At 47.8% G+C, this 15,310-nt stretch overlaps 1 protein-coding gene across 1 annotated transcript; it reads right to left on the reverse strand.

Annotated features, from left to right (window-relative positions):
• Positions 1-13,335: 13,335 nt before the first annotated feature.
• LOC307218876 (uncharacterized protein) lies at positions 13,336-15,015 on the reverse strand. The gene is made up of 3 exons (XM_079981825.1): positions 14,435-15,015; positions 13,904-14,097; positions 13,336-13,447 (listed from the first exon to the last, which is right to left on the reverse strand). Exons 1-3 carry the CDS (start codon positions 14,473-14,475, stop codon positions 13,353-13,355), a joined length of 330 nt encoding a protein of 109 aa, XP_079837951.1. The 5' UTR covers positions 14,476-15,015; the 3' UTR covers positions 13,336-13,352.
• Positions 15,016-15,310: the final 295 nt, after the last annotated feature.

Raw genomic sequence — 15,310 nt, forward strand, 5'->3', positions numbered from 1 at the left:
GAGGCTGAGGCTGAGCAAGGAGCTGTGAGGGAACACTCATTTCAGTCAGGAAAGAGAAAACTCCCAAACCAGTTCGGAGGGGTGTGGGGACCCCCTGGGTCGGTTATACTATCAGAAATACCTCAGGAGTTGGGAAACTGGCAGAAAGTGCCACCTTGTTTAAGAACCAAAATATTAAGCTGCAACACCTAGGCTACACCTGAGTTAAGGAACCGACGTGAAATAACTCAAAGTTAACTGTTTCCTGAAAGAGTTTTCTCTCCTGACACATCTTTTGTTTCACCAGTTTTGTTCTGTAAAATAAATCCTTTCTTCTTTCTTCAACTTTGCCTTATTGTCCAAGTATCAAAGTTTTTCCTCACACAAAAAACATAGGATAACTCTTGGTAGTTATAAAAGATAGAGCGGGTTTGCCACAGTCCCCAGCAAAATGCCTCAGAATTTAGTGTACAAATTTTGCTTAATCTGGAGGCAGTGATGGGTTGGAGGTGGGCAAATAAACTGAAGCTGAATCCTGAAAAGACAAAGTTCTTCTGTGCCCCCCATTCTCATGTGCAAGCAGTGGGGAGACGGCCTGCCCTGGATGGGGTTGCCGACCCCCGGAAAGTGTCAGCGCTGCCAGGGGAGGCTCAGGGGCCTCGTGGGCAGAAGTGATTCACCAGCTACAGGCCCTTTTGGACAGAAATGACTTGGCCATCGTATTTCATGCTCTGGGAGCTTCCAATGCGCACTATGTGGGGCTGCCCTTGAAGACAACGCAGAAACTTCAATAGGTCCAGAATGCAACGGCCAGATTATTGGCTGGGGTTCCCTTTAGATCTCACAGAACCCCTGTTTTATAACAGCTGCACTGGCTGCCAGTTCATTTCTGGGCCCAATTCAAGTGTTTAAATACCTCAGTGGTTCAGGCCTTAAATACCTGGAAGGCTGCCTCCTTCCCTGCAGCCCTGCTTGGGTGCCGAGATCGGCAGAAGGACCCACTGGGAGAGGCATTCTCTGGGACAGCCCCTAAGTTCTGGAATTCCCTCCTCACAGAGCTTTGGGTCTGGCACTTTCATTATGCATTTTTCAGTGAACACTGAAGATGCACCTTTTTACCCCGGCTTTTGATAGTTCAGAGATATATATTTTAGGGCCCTCCTTATTTCTGTTATTGTAATTTGTCTTGGACTGTTTTTAATGTTGTGTTTTAATTGTTAGGACCTGCCCTGGGATCTTGGGATGAAGACCAGGCAATATATTGCAATAGTAAAAATAATTTCCTCTGATATAATGCATATCTGCATTATGAAAATGCACTAAAATTTGCATTTTTGCACAATTACTTGCCTGGAGAACAGCATTGCAGATTTCAGAAGATGGTTGTGTTTTGTTCCACACATTTTTCCAAAAAGTACAAGTTTGGTAGGTTTGCCCTTAAATGTGAACTGAATCACATTTATCCGCTCATCATCATTAAATGCACAAAACACCTGTCAGAAAAAAGGATCTAAAATAATATGTTATTAGGAAACAAATAAAAATGCATTCTTTCACTGTTATGCTTCTAACTTGTTATAAATTGCACACAGACCATGAGGCGTTTTGTCAACCTGCTGCTGAAAAGCCTAAATTCCTCTGTTGTTTCCTAATTATGCTGTTTGCAGAGAATGTAGCATAAGAATGAATTGTTACTGCATGAGCTGTTCATGGAGCAAAACAGGATGACATCTATATAATTATTTTCTTGACCCTGGAATGATTCCACTGTCAAGATAGAGTAGTCAATATTCAACAGGCACACAATGGCACTAGTGGCCAAGTCTAGGCAGCCTGCTAATAGTACAAAGATGGTGTGTCATTCCACACAACCTCAGAGTCTTGATGTTAAAGTTTGCAGGAGCATCGGATAAGGTGAAATGTGACCTGAAGTTAGGAGTAAAGATTATGAACTGATTGGAAACTTTTATTAGCATTTTCTTTGCAGATGAATGCACATGGCATCTCATTTTACAACCGCAGCTTATAAACCCCTTTCCACTCTGACAGCTTGGCTTTTGAAAGGATAGATTGTTTACCAAGCAAGCCTGCCGGGATTAGTGGCATAGTGCTAAATACAATGGCAATGTTTACTGACCATGGAACTAGCATTGTTGCACTGATGAAAGAGGAATGACAAGTTGCATCCAGCCAGTTTAGAGCTCTAATTGTTGGATTTAGATGGCTGTCAAAGTCTCCTGATATTCTCTGAGCCCTGCATGCAAACACCAAAGGCAAAATGTAAAAAGACTTGTGGGACTCTAACCCAACACTGCTCTGGCTTGCAGCAATGCACCAAAGGCTCAGGCAAGAAATCTCTCTTACCCCTCTATCATCTGCGATCTTTTAAATAGACATGCCTAGAAGACTGAACCTGGGACCTTTTGCAACAGGTGTAGGGAAGTGATTGCCCTCTAAATATTGTTGGAGTCCAACTTCCATCAGCCCCAGCCAGCATGGAATGGTAAGCTATGATGGTAGCTGGAATCCAGCATTTTCCCATCCCCTGTTTTGGAAGCAATGCTATGATCCCTCATCCCTTAGCTCTGTGGGAGAGGTCAAAAGCTCAACAATAAATGATGAACATTAAATTCAGAATGATGAATGATGAAGACCTCAGTTGAGCTTAGAGACATACTTAGTTATTTCTCAGTTACTTTAGTTCAGGATGAGGAACCTATGGCCCTCTAGATGTTGCTGGACTGCAACATCCCTGACAATTGGCCATGCTGGCCGGGGCAGCTGGGAGTTGTAGTACAGCAACATCTGTAGAACCCTCCATGCAATTGGGGAACCTGCTTTATCAGGGTTCTACTCATGTGTAAGCAAATGTGAGTAAAAGCTCTCACGAGATCTTCCCCTCTCAACTTGGAGAAGGGTCGGGGACTGAGCAGATGGGGTGGCACACACCAGTACACTGGAGGCAAGCTTTCGTGTACTCCCCTGCCCTGGACGCTGTTTGAGCATTTGTGCACTCAGGCAAATGCCTGAACACACCTCCTCTGGGGCTCATATTCAGGGTGACCTCAATCTTGTTTAGGAGCACACTTGCCTGTTAAGATATATACTCAAGATCAGTTATTGATATGTTACTCCTTTGTATGCCTTAACCATTCTGTTGCTGTAATTGACAGTGGACTTCTCATCCTTGGGGGATTTTGTGGATAAAGGAGGAATACTATATCAAAGATGGTATACCAAAATATCACCGTGAAGTCACTTTTAATCCAATGAGTGAGGCAACACTAGTTTTTGCAAAATGTTGGGAAACCATGTTAAATGACAGTGACGAAAGGTCTGGCCAACTACTAATCTGAAATTAAGAATTTATGAAGCAGACATGGGAAACCTGAAAGTTGTTGGACTCCATTTCCCATCAAGCCCAGCCAGCACAGCCAAAGGGATGGTGGGAGTTGTAATCTGGCAACGCCTGGAGGGTTGATCTAAACCTTGTTTAAATGTACCCCAAGCGCTACATTTTTGGTTATTAAAAACTATTTGAAACAGTTTTATTTCATTCACAAAAGACAATCTGACATGTGATTATGAGAAAGGTTTCTGGTCAATGAGTGACATTGTATTGATCCTTATTTGTAAGTTATTATCTGTCCATTACTATATTAAAATAATACATTAATCAATAAGGGGGTGGTGTGGGAAGCAATTTTGATTATGGAACTGGTGGGTTTAATTAATCCAGATCAATTTACACGGTGGAATCTTGTGCATGTGGCATTAAAGCCTAGAGATGATAGAGAATTTTTCAATACAGGCAGCGACCATTTTAGGTGCATCCAATATGTGTGTAACCACACATGCAATTCATGCCAAACTCGGAAGTGAGCTAAAAAGTCACATCACAAAACTTTACGAAAAGGGGCAGGGCATTTGCAAGGGTTTCCAATGTAGTTTCAAATATAAGTCAATTCACTTAAATGCATGGCCCCTCAGAACATAAACCCCTTGTAAATGGCGAGTTGCCTGTGGTCATTCTTGGTACCCAGCTCTGCAATAGCTTCCTCGTTTGCTCACTATGCAACTTCCCATGTGAGCAGCAGCAACCTTGAACAATGCCAATTTCGCTCCCAAAGAATAATTTGACAATATTAACGGGAGTGCTTTCAAATCCAAATTCTTAATGATGATTTCTTATATTAACTATTCTCTTGTTGTTGTTTGGAAGTACCATCCAATCAGATGGGCTGGTGCGATTTTGTCTAATGTACACATTTTAGCAATTTTCTCTAATACAATTCATTTTTGTATGTTATTTTCACAAATATATGTACAAGATATCTACTATATATATATTTGTGCATATGACTTGCCTGGAGAAGTTTATTCCTGTGTTCAGCTGAGTTTTGATTGCATTGTGTGATGGTTTAGTGGGAGAACAGGGATTCCCCAGATTCCTGGGTGCCAGATTTCCCCCTTGTGTGCTGGGGTTTCATCAGAACTTTGAGAATTTAGGTGAGCTGACAGGCTGACCCCGTTTTTCCAACAGATTGAAGGACAGAGGGAGATGACAGGGTAACAGGGTAAGAGGGGGAGGTTGCCAAGGCAACATGGGTGTGATGTCATACAAAAAAAAGTTGTCTTTTACACAGAGGTTTTTGGCACAGTGTTGTGGGAAAAAGGAGGCAGAAATTAGAATAACTCATTATGGAGTCTGAAGGTCAGAACCACCTTATTGGGCTTGCCGAAGGCAGGCTAGGGCAGTAGCATAAAGTATCAGAGGCGAATTTTTCCTGGTGGCAGACGACAGAACCACGAGACTGATGTAAAATACTCAAACAAGAATTTTATTATGACTATACAAACAACAAACACAAAGCATGTGGGTATTCTCTTTCTGCAGGCAGTTGCAAACTGCAACTTTTTCTCTCTTTATGCCTAATTAGCCTGGAAAACCGCACCCAGAACTCATAGAAAACATCCTTAAAGTTATCTGCACCCTTTTCCTGTTCCGTCTTCCATGATACCTAACATGAAGACGTCTTGCAATCAGATGCTGCTTTGCTGTAGGGAACAAGCCCCCTGTGTGCTGTGATGCTGCGCACCCCTGCATCCAAAACCTAGGTTGTATACGTATCTGAATGTACTACACATCAAAAAGACACTGCAGTCTCTGTTGTGCCTCATTCCAAGGAAGCACAAACCCTGGCCAAGTGCCAAGACCCTTGAAATATGCACCCCTCAACATACATTGGGGTGGCCTATCACTATACTGTTCCAAAATGTGTGTATGGGATAGGTTCACTTTTAAATGAACAAACTGAATGCAATTTCTCCCCTACCACCCCAAACTCTGTCTTGTCTTAACACTTGCATATTTCCTTCCATCTAGGAACAACAACACCACAAGGGAAGGAGGTAAACTATATACTCCTGCAGTTTGACCTTGCCTCTTGGACAATCAGTCAGTGGCGTTGTGATTTTGGAGTAATTACCTATGAATTTACAATAGAAATTAGCAAATCCTAAAAACCTCTGTAGATCTTTCTTAGTTTTAGGTGCCTCCCATTCCACCACTGCCTGAAGGGGTGTCCATGTGCACCCCTTTGTGGGAAATGCAATATCCCAGGAACTCCACCTTTTGTGTGTGGAACTTACACTTCTCTAACTTCACATATAACCTGTTGGTCCTCAATCTCTCTAACACCTGCGTGACATGTTTTACGTGTTCCTCCATACTTTCACTATATATTAAGAGGTCATCTAAATAAGAGACACAGAACTGATGCAGTATACCTGCTAAGACGTGATTGATGAAGGTTTGAAATACCCCTGAGCCATTTTGCAAGCCAAAAGGCATTACCAAGAATTCAAATGCACCATATTAATACAAAAACTGGTTTTCCACTCATCCCCTTCTCTGACCTTTATCAGATTATATGCTCCTCGTAGATCAAGCTTGGTAAAGACTTTGGCTGACCTTACTCTCTCTAAGAGGTCATCTATACGTGGCAGTGGGCACACGCGAGGCTTCATTTGGCTGTTAAGGATTCTGACGTCACATACTAATCTCGGTGCCCCTTCCTCCCCTTTCTTTTTGACAAAAAAGACGGGAGCACCCCCAGAGGCCGTGGACTCTCTAATAAAACCTCTCTGCAAATTCTTTTGCAGGAACTCCCTCAATGCTGCAGATTCTACTTCCGACATGGCATATATCTTGCTTGGTGGCAACTGTGCCCCAGGGACTAGATCTACCTTGCAATCATAGGGCCTATGTGGTGGAAGTTTATCTGCTTCTTTTTCACAAAAAACATCCCGATAAGCAATATATTGTGATGGAATCTCACTTTCATTCCCCATCAACTTCCCTTCCACCTCTGTTCCCATTACTTCCACCGAGATTTTTCCGTTTTGCCCCAAACAATGTGTTATACAATAGATTGAACCCAAAACCAAAGACCTTTGATGCCAGGCAATCACCGGATTGTGACAAGTGAGCCAACTCATGCCCAGCACCATCGAGTGCCCAGCTAGTTTGGTCACATGAAGTGCCCTGGTCTCTGAGTGATGACCCATATCCATTCTCATTGGTGGAGTCTCATAAGTCACTTCTCCTGAAAGTAGCAGTCTGCCGTCGATTGTTTTCACTCGCAGTAGGAAATTCAAAGGTAACAAAGCGATTTTGTGTTCCTGTACCAATTTCTGGTCTATGAAATCTGCTGACGCTCCTGAGTCTAACAGCGCCTCTACCTGGACCCTGTGTCCATTGGGTAGTTGTAGTTGCACCTTCATCATTAGTCCTGGAATAGGTGGTTCCACGTTGAGAGCCTTCTATTGCTCCTCCACCCGGCTGCAAGCTCCCATTTCCAGCTGGGGACATTCGTTTCCCAGATGCAGTTCCTTTGGGCCATCGTCTCCTCCCATGTCTGCTCCAGACAGAGATTCCCATCCTTTACGATTGTGACATTGTCGTGCTAGATGCCCTGGTTTTCCGCAGACGAAGCAACGTCTCGTGTCTCTTCCTCTCCCTGCATTTCTTCTTCCCATGGGCTCTGGCCGCTCTCGTCCTGGCACGTTGCCCGCTCTGCTCTCTGTACTTTCGATAATATTGTTTTCCCGCCACCGTGGTCTCCATTGTTCCTTCTTTTCACTAGCCCTCTGTTCTATGCGTAGGCTCAATTGCAGGCACGTTCGGACCAGAGAGTCCAAGGAACTAGGTTCTGGCATTTGGGCCAATTGGTCTAAAATCTCATTATTCAGTCCTTCCCTAAAAAGGGCTGCAACTGTTGGGGAATTCAGACCCTGAAATATACTCAGAGTCGCAAAGTGATTTCATGCTCTTTATTCAGCTCATAGTGGTGAGGAGGAATGAATGAAAGTCCCCTCAAGGTATCTGCTTTATATACATTATTTACACAATGGGCTGCACATGATTGGCTAATTCCGGAATTCTACTGTAAGCCAATCAGGTTGTGGATTCACTTCTATCTGGAGCATGATTGGGTAGTTCCTGCCAACCAATCATACTGCTGCATTGTTCTAGGACCAATCAGACTGCTGCATTCTGAATCCTATTGTTCTAGGACCAATCAGGCTGCTGCCTTTTGGATCCTATTGTTCTAGGGCCAATCAGACTGCTGCAGTTTGGATCCTATTCAACCCAGTACATAACACCCCTCCCCTCTAAGTTCCAGTCCTGCCCGGGAGGTCGCATTCATAGTCCTCGAGGTACGCCGGCGGCCTACGTGTGCATTGCGGCCTGGGGTGTTCCCTGGTCCGGGGTTCAGGTTCTGGCTCGTGTTCCAAGGATGCTGGCTGTGATGGGGCTGTTTGGTCTGGCGCAACCGGCTCACTCAGTCGTGGTTCTGGTTCCAGTGTCCTTTCGGCCTCGCAGGTCCTCTCTGTATTTACTGATTCTGCCTCTCCTGCTGGCCCCTCGTGCTCTATGGGCCTCACTGCCCCTCTGTTCCCTTGGGACTCCTCTGCCCTTTCCTCCTCCTGGTTTTCTCCTGGGAATCGTCGCCGTATCTGGTCGCAGTGGCGGCGCCAGCATTGCCCCCGATCCGTTAGCACCTCATACGACACGGGGCCAGTGACCCTGGTGACTGTGGCGGGTACCCATGCAGGGCCTGCCCCAAACTTCTTTGCGTACACTGGGTCCTGAGCCTCGAAGGTCCGGGGGTTCTTGCCTTCCCCCACCACTGCCTCATCCTGAGCTCTATCGGGGTGAAGGCGGTCCAATCTGATTGCAAGGCGCTGACCCATTAGTAGTTCAGCGGGGCTCCGGCCAGTCGTTGAGCTGGGGGTGCTGTGCTGTGCTAGAAGGAATGTGGCAAGGCGGTACTCCCAATCCCCTTGTGTCATAGGGCGAAGGGTGTCCTTGGTGGTCCGCACCATGCGTTCTGCTTGGCCATTGGTGGCAGGGTGGAATGGCGCCGAACGGATGTGGCGGATGGCGTTCTGCGTTGTGAAGGTTTGGAATTCTCCTGACGTAAATGCAGTCCCGTTGTCTGAGACGAGAGTGTCAGGGAGCCCGTGGGTTGCAAACAGCCTGCGTAGTACCCGGATGGCTGCAGACGTAGAAGTGGACGGTACCAGTGCGACTTCCAGCCATTTGGTGTAGGAGTCCACCACTATGAAGAATGTTTTCCCCTGAAAGGGGCCAGCGAAGTCCACATGCAGGCGTGACCATGGTGCTCGGGCGGACTCCCAGGACTGGACTGGGGCCCTTGGGGGATCTGGGCGGGATTCTTGGCAGGCCTGGCAGTGTTTGACCCAGGCCTCTATCTCTCCGTCGATCCCTGGCCACCACACATAACTCCTGGCAAGGGCCTTCATTCTTACTACCCCTGGGTGTGTCTCGTGTAGGGCTGTGAGGACCCTTTTGCGGAGGGGCTGGGGAACAACGACCCTGCTTCCCCATAACAGGCACCCCTTGTGGGCCGACAGTTCATGTTTGCGGGTTGTGTAGCCGGCGAATTCTGGCCCGGGGCTGCTGCTGGGCCATCCCCTCCACACCCAGTCCAGGACCCGGGAGATGACCTTATCTTTCTTGGAATGGTGTGCAACTTCTTGTGCCTGAATGGGGCGGTCAGGAAGCAGCTCCAGGCTCATAACCTCTTGTGCAGGTGCTGGGTCGGGGCCTGTTTCCAGTAGTGGTAGCCTGCTGAGGGCGTCCGCATGGCCCATCGCCTTCCCCGGACGGTGAATCAGTGCATACTGGTAGCTGGCAAGGAAAATTGACCACCTGAGGATGCGAGGAGACAGCACTTGGGGGGTCTGCTTTTCAGGGGCAAACAAGCCAAGCAACGGCTTGTGGTCAGTCACCACGGTGAAGGGCCGCCCGTACAAGAAATCATGGAATTTTTTTACTCCCTTCACGATTGCCAGACCCTCCTTGTCGATTTGCGAGTAGTTCCGCTCGGTTGCGTTGAGTGTCTGGGAAAAGTATGCCACCGGTACCTCTCTTCCATCCGGGAGTTGGTGTCCCAGGACAGCGCCAATTCCATAGGGCGAGGCGTCGCATGCTAGCACCACCGGCAGCCTCTCGTCGAAGTGTGCCAAGACCGAGTTTGAGACAAGCAAGTCCTTGACTGCCTGAAATGCGGCCTCCTGGCGCTGGCCCCACACCCAAGGGGCCCGCTTGTCCAGGAGTCTGTGTAGGGGCTCCGCTACCGCCGCCTTGTGGGGAAGGAAGGAATGGTAAAAGTTCAATAGTCCCAAGAAGGCCTGAAGTTCAGTCTTGTTCTTGGGCGCTGGGGCATCACAAATGGCCCGTACCTTGTCCCCAGTCGGGTGGACCCCTTCTGCGTCCACCATAAATCCCAGAAAGTCCACCTGAGGCACTCCTAGTAGACATTTTTCCCGCTTCACCTTGAGACCCGCCGTCTGGAAACGGTGCAGAACGGTGCGGAGGCGGTCCTCAAACTCCTTTGGTGTGGGCCCGGCAATCAACACATCATCGAAGAAGGGGGTGACGCCAGGAATCCCTTTAAGGAGAGAGTCCATTAGATTCTGGAATATGCCTGGTGCCACGCTGATACCGAATTGCAGCCGCTTTACCCTGAATGCTCCTCTGTGCGTCACAATCATCTGTGCCTCTGCTGTGGCCTCATCTACTGGCAGCTGTTGATATGCTTGGGCCAAGTCCAGCTTGCCAAAAATTTTCGACCCAGCCAGGGTGGCAAGAACATGGCTGACCACTGGCACTGGGTATGCATGGGCCGTAAGGGCCTTGTTTATGGTACATTTGTAGTCTGCGCAGATGCGGACCGAACCATTAGGCTTGACAGGTGTGACAATTGGGGTTTCCCAGGGGGCATTAGGCACCGGCTTCAGCACTCCTTGCTCCACAAGCCGGTCCAATTCCTCGTCTATACGGGGTTTCAGGGCGAACGGGACCCGGCGGGCCTTGAGCCTGACCGGTCGTACTGCGGGGTCAAGCTGTAGAGCAATGGGGGGGGCCCGTATACTGTCCCAATTTCCCATCAAAAACCCCCGGAAATTCCTTGCATATGGCGTCCACGTCCACTTGTAAGCTAGTGTGGTTCACCCCGGTGACGGCTAGCCCCAGTGGTCCAAACCATGCCAATCCCAGTAAGCTAATGTAGGGGCCCTTGACCACCAGCAATTCCAGTTGCCGCGTCCGCCCTCGGTATTGCACCCTGAAGGTCCCCACCTCCATTGTGGGGACCTTACGTTTCTGGAAGTCCCGGAGGGTGAATGGGGCCGGCCTGAGTTTGGGACCCCCAGTAGGACACAGTTTCCTTAAGGTCCTTGCCGAGATTATGGATAGAGTTGAACCCGTGTCAAGCTCCATGCGGCATGGGGCCCCCTCTATCTGTACTTCAACATAAATTTTCTCTACGTTGGGGTGGGGCAACTGGTATACCTGGAAGTCTGTGAGCTCAGTCGAGTTGCCTTGGTGCGTTGGGCCCCGGGACCTGGGGCTCTTGGATTGGTCATCTGATGCCTGGTGTCGGGTGGGCCGAGCCCGACACACCCGGGCGATGTGTCCCGATTTTCTGCACTGCCTGCACTCTGCGTTGCGGAAACGGCAGGTCCTCCTCTCGTGACTTTCTCCGCAGCTTGCGCAGTTCCCTCCTTCTCGTCGAGGCAGCTGTGGTATGTGGGCTGCTTGAGTGCGCTGCTGTACTCGGTGCACCTCCTCCCTGTTGGATCCTGAGTCGTCAGTGAGGTCTTTATGGTGGACCCTCGGTTGGGATGGCTGGCTCGGCCGTGCCTCTTGCGTCGACCTCTCGGCAGCTTCCGTTGCCAGGGCCTCCTCCAGAGCGACCTGGAACGTTAGGTCCTTCTTAGCGTAGAGGCGTCGTTGCAGCTTCTCATCCCTCAGGCCACCGACGAGGCGGTCACGAAGCATGTTCTCCAGCTCTGAGAAGTTGCAGAACCGGGCGGCTTGGCGGAGAGAGGTCACAAACCCAGTTATGGTTTCCCCAGGGGCTTGCCGCTTTGCGTAGAAGGCATTTCGACGAGCCACCACTGAGGGCTGCGGCGAAAAGTGCCCCTTCAGCTGTTCCATTATTGTTTTGTATGGAACAGTAGCGACGTCTTCAGGCGCAAGGAGAGCCCGGGCGATTTCAAACGTCTCCTCTCCGCAGACGCTGAAGAATATTGCCCTCTTCTTGGCGTCTTCTTCATCGGTGACCCCTTTGGCTTCTAGGAGGAAGGTGAAACGGGAGGCGTATGCTTCCCAGTCTCCAGATGCTGGGTTGAACGGCGAAAAGCTGCTGTTGGTTGCCATTCTGAGTTCCTTGTGTCCCGGAGCTGAAGCCTGGATACACGGTGGGAGGCAGCGATGCGGCAGGTGGCGGTGCTGCGGTGCTGTGTGTGGCAGTCAGCTCAGCGGGATCCCACCTTCGTCGCCAGTGAAATATACTCAGAGTCGCAAAGTGATTTCATGCTCTTTATTCAGCTCATGGTGGTGAGGAGGAATGAATGAAAGTCCCCTCAAGGTATCTGCTTTATATACATTATTTACACAAAGGGCTGCACATGATTGGCTAATTCCGGAATTCTACTGTAAGCCAATCAGGTTGTGGATTCACTTCTATCTGGAGCATGATTGGGTAGTTCCTGCCAACCAATCATACTGCTGCATTGTTCTAGGACCAATCAGACTGCTGCATTCTGAATCCTATTGTTCTAGGACCAATCAGGCTGCTGCCTTTTGGATCCTATTGTTCTAGGGCCAATCAGACTGCTGCAGTTTGGATCCTATTCAACCCAGTACATAACAGACCCCATTTTAATTTCTGCACCAGCAAACTAAAGTTGGACCAATAAACTCCCACAGTGTCTTTTCCTTGTCTCATTCTCAACAGCTGCCTAGCTGTGGTTGTTTCATGCGCAGGGTCTAAGAAAATCGTGTCTAGATACTGCAGAAATATTTGTAGATTTCCTAGGGCGGCATCCCTCCGAGATATTAGGGGTATAACACAGTCCTTAGCCCTCCCTTCCAAGAAATTAATCACATAAGCAACCTTCTCTTGCTCAGATTGAAATTCTTTATCCTTTATCTCAATTTTGTAAGAAATTTCTGTCTTGAAAGTCATGTATTCAGAGCTTTCTCCCTTGAAGCTACGTGGATGTACAGTAAATGTTTTACTCCCTCTATCTCCACACGTCGCTTGCAGCATGGTTCTATGTTCTCCCAGTGCTGCTGATAGTATGTCGACTTGACTTTTCAACTGTAAGTTCTGTTGCCATAAGTCCTGTAATGTTAGCTGGAGCGCTGGGGTTTCTCCTTGCCCAACTGGCGCCACAGCTCCCTCCATTTTGGCTTCTCCTTCTTTACTTAGAGTGAAGAGGCGCAGAGCAGAAGGTATTCTGCCAGGCCTGGTCGTTGTCCTCTTCAGATCACCACACAAACGCTTCTTGTTCTTTTATAAAACTTTTTATTGTGTATTAACAAAATAATCTTATAAACGGTTCTTAACTATTATTCCTCAGAGTCACTTCTTTCAGCTTCCTTCTGAGCTCTGCTTCTCCATGACCAGCCACTCTCAAAATGGCGAAGGCGCCCTTCCCTTCGCTTTCCCGCTCTTCTTTCTACCCTCCTGGCTAGAGCTGGCCTGTATCTTCCCTCCTCCCAATCTGAGCTAGAACTGAACCCTTGCTTTTCCTGGGAACAGCCGGTCCCTCCCTGTTGTTCCTCCTGTTCTCTTCTATTAGATTCACTGCTCTCCTTCCCCCCTTGGGGAATGCTTTCTCCCTCTGAGAAACTGGAAACTTCTAACTCTTCCCTGACACAAAGCACCTCCAAGGATAAAAGCATGATCAAGGAATCGCATGTTTGTAATAGGACCTTTATTAGAATTGAACAAAAATGTCAAAGTCATGAAGTAGTGTAAAATAATTACCTATTTATTTAGATATTTGGTTTTGTGGGGAAAGGGAACTGGGCCTTGGGGTGGGGTAGCTGTGCTGGAGCTGCTGGCCTCACTGCTGTCGCTACCTAGAATAGAAAAGAAAAAATATTCTTATTTTTTCATTTATTATTCATGCATTATCACACTGATAACCCATCTTTCCTGTAAGGGTCTTAAGGTGGCTTATGCTACTCTCCCCTCCTCATCCCATCCTCACAACAGATCTGTGCGGTAGGTTAGGCCAAGAGTCAGCGAGTGCCCAAGATTGCCCATTAAATTCCATGGGGGGATTTGAACCCTGGTCCCCCAGTCCTAGTCCAGCAGTCTAGCTTGGGTTGCCAACCCTTTTGAACCGATAGGCACATCTGCAAACCTGAGAGACTGCAGTGGGCACTACACCATAATGAAAAAGCACAGAGGTAAACAGAAATTGTTCTCTCCTTCAAAACGGATGTCCCTGAACCCTTCTTGAATCCTTCTTCCCCCAAGAGCCAGATTCTCTCTGGCCTCACAGTTCCTCATGAAAACAGGTCATCTCTCACCTTGCAAATCACGGCGGGTGGCAACTATCCCCTGGTCGATGGGATGAACATAGATGACTCTTAATTTCACTGGTATTACCTTCTCATCCTTCATAACCATCACTTCCTCTGCCTCTCTCTCCTTCTTGTAGACCAGGGGATGGATTTTGAGGTTGTGACAACAGGAGGCCAGAAGCCTGTGCAGCTTCTGAAACCTAAGGAAGAACAGGGAGACGGTCATAAAATGGATTCTAGTTACATCCTTCATACTCTCTATCTCTGCACTGAATTTGGGGCACCTGGCAACTGAATTTGCTGTCAGAACTCTAATGGAGGGGGGCATCTTGTCAAAAGACCTTCCAATACTGGGAGATGCTCTTCTTGTGATGATGCCAACAAGGGAGAAGCAAGCCATTTCCCTCAAAGCATCTGTGGTGGTCCTGAGGACAATCTTTAAAAATTAATCTAACCATGACATAGTTCCCCATGTTTCTAAATCTTGAGGGATGGTGAAAGAAGCAGAATGCAGAAAGAATTAGAAATCCTACTTACACTTGAGACGAAGAGAGTCTCTTCATTCCCCCACGGAACATCTTGAGTTTCTCACTTGCTCTGCTCTGCTCTCCCTCACTTGCTGTCCTCAAATGGTTGCTCTTCCCAAAGTGCTCAGCCAAGTCACTCAGCAGGGGGACGTGTCACAATGGAGGACATGACACCATTACTTTACCTACCTGGCTTAACAATGGGCATTGTTCCCCTTAATATTCATTTTTCAAATATATCTGTCAGTGGGTTAGGTGGTTTTATTCCATTTATTTTGAAAATATCTAGACAAACAGCTTTCTTTAGGCTGCAAGAAAGTGAAATATTATGAGTTTGTGAGTTCCAGACTCCCCTGTCCAATTCATTTCAGACTCAACTGTGTCATGAGTTTCTGGTTGCCAGGCACCGAACCCTGGATTCAGCAAATGTTAAAATATATGCCAGGCCAGTTTTGTGATGAGGAAATCACCTGGAGTGATAGGAGAACAAAAGGTGACAAGCCATTAGGAAAGCCGAAAAGAGGGGGATCCGGGTTCCTCCCTCAACTCACTTAGAAGACCAAGGTACAATTTGAAGGAGAGTTTTAGGGTTGGCCATGGTGTGACTGTAGCAGCCTGCTTGTGGTTAACGCTTAGCTGGAATGAAATATTCAATGCAGCAATAGAGAAATTAAAATAATAATTTATTTGTCAGACAAATAAATGATAGGCACAGTGGTATATGGTTACCAAAGCTCTGCCTGCCCTCCAGCCCTGATGGCCAGCACTTATATTTCCTCAGCCCAGCCTCCTTGCTCCTTCTTTGGCTGCCTCTGTCCAATCAGCCTGGTTGAAATTCCTATTGGCTGTTTGCTAGAACCAATCATAAAAGATACACCCATTTCCT

Source organism: Podarcis cretensis (genome assembly GCF_951804945.1).
Source record: "Podarcis cretensis genome assembly, chromosome: 6".
Classification (NCBI taxonomy): Eukaryota; Metazoa; Chordata; class Lepidosauria; order Squamata; family Lacertidae; genus Podarcis; species Podarcis cretensis.

Excerpts from the sequence above, each read along its gene's own strand:
- LOC307218876 (XM_079981825.1), bottom strand. The coding sequence starts at position 14,475 with ATGTTCCGTGGGGGAATGAAGAGACTCTCTTCGTCTCAAGT. Across the intron at positions 14,098-14,434 it reads AGACTCTCTTCGTCTCAAGT|GTTTCAGAAGCTGCACAGGC; the intron begins GTAAGTAGGATT and ends GTTCTTCCTTAG. Across the intron at positions 13,448-13,903 it reads CACCCGCCGTGATTTGCAAG|GTAGCGACAGCAGTGAGGCC; the intron begins GTGAGAGATGAC and ends TTTCTATTCTAG.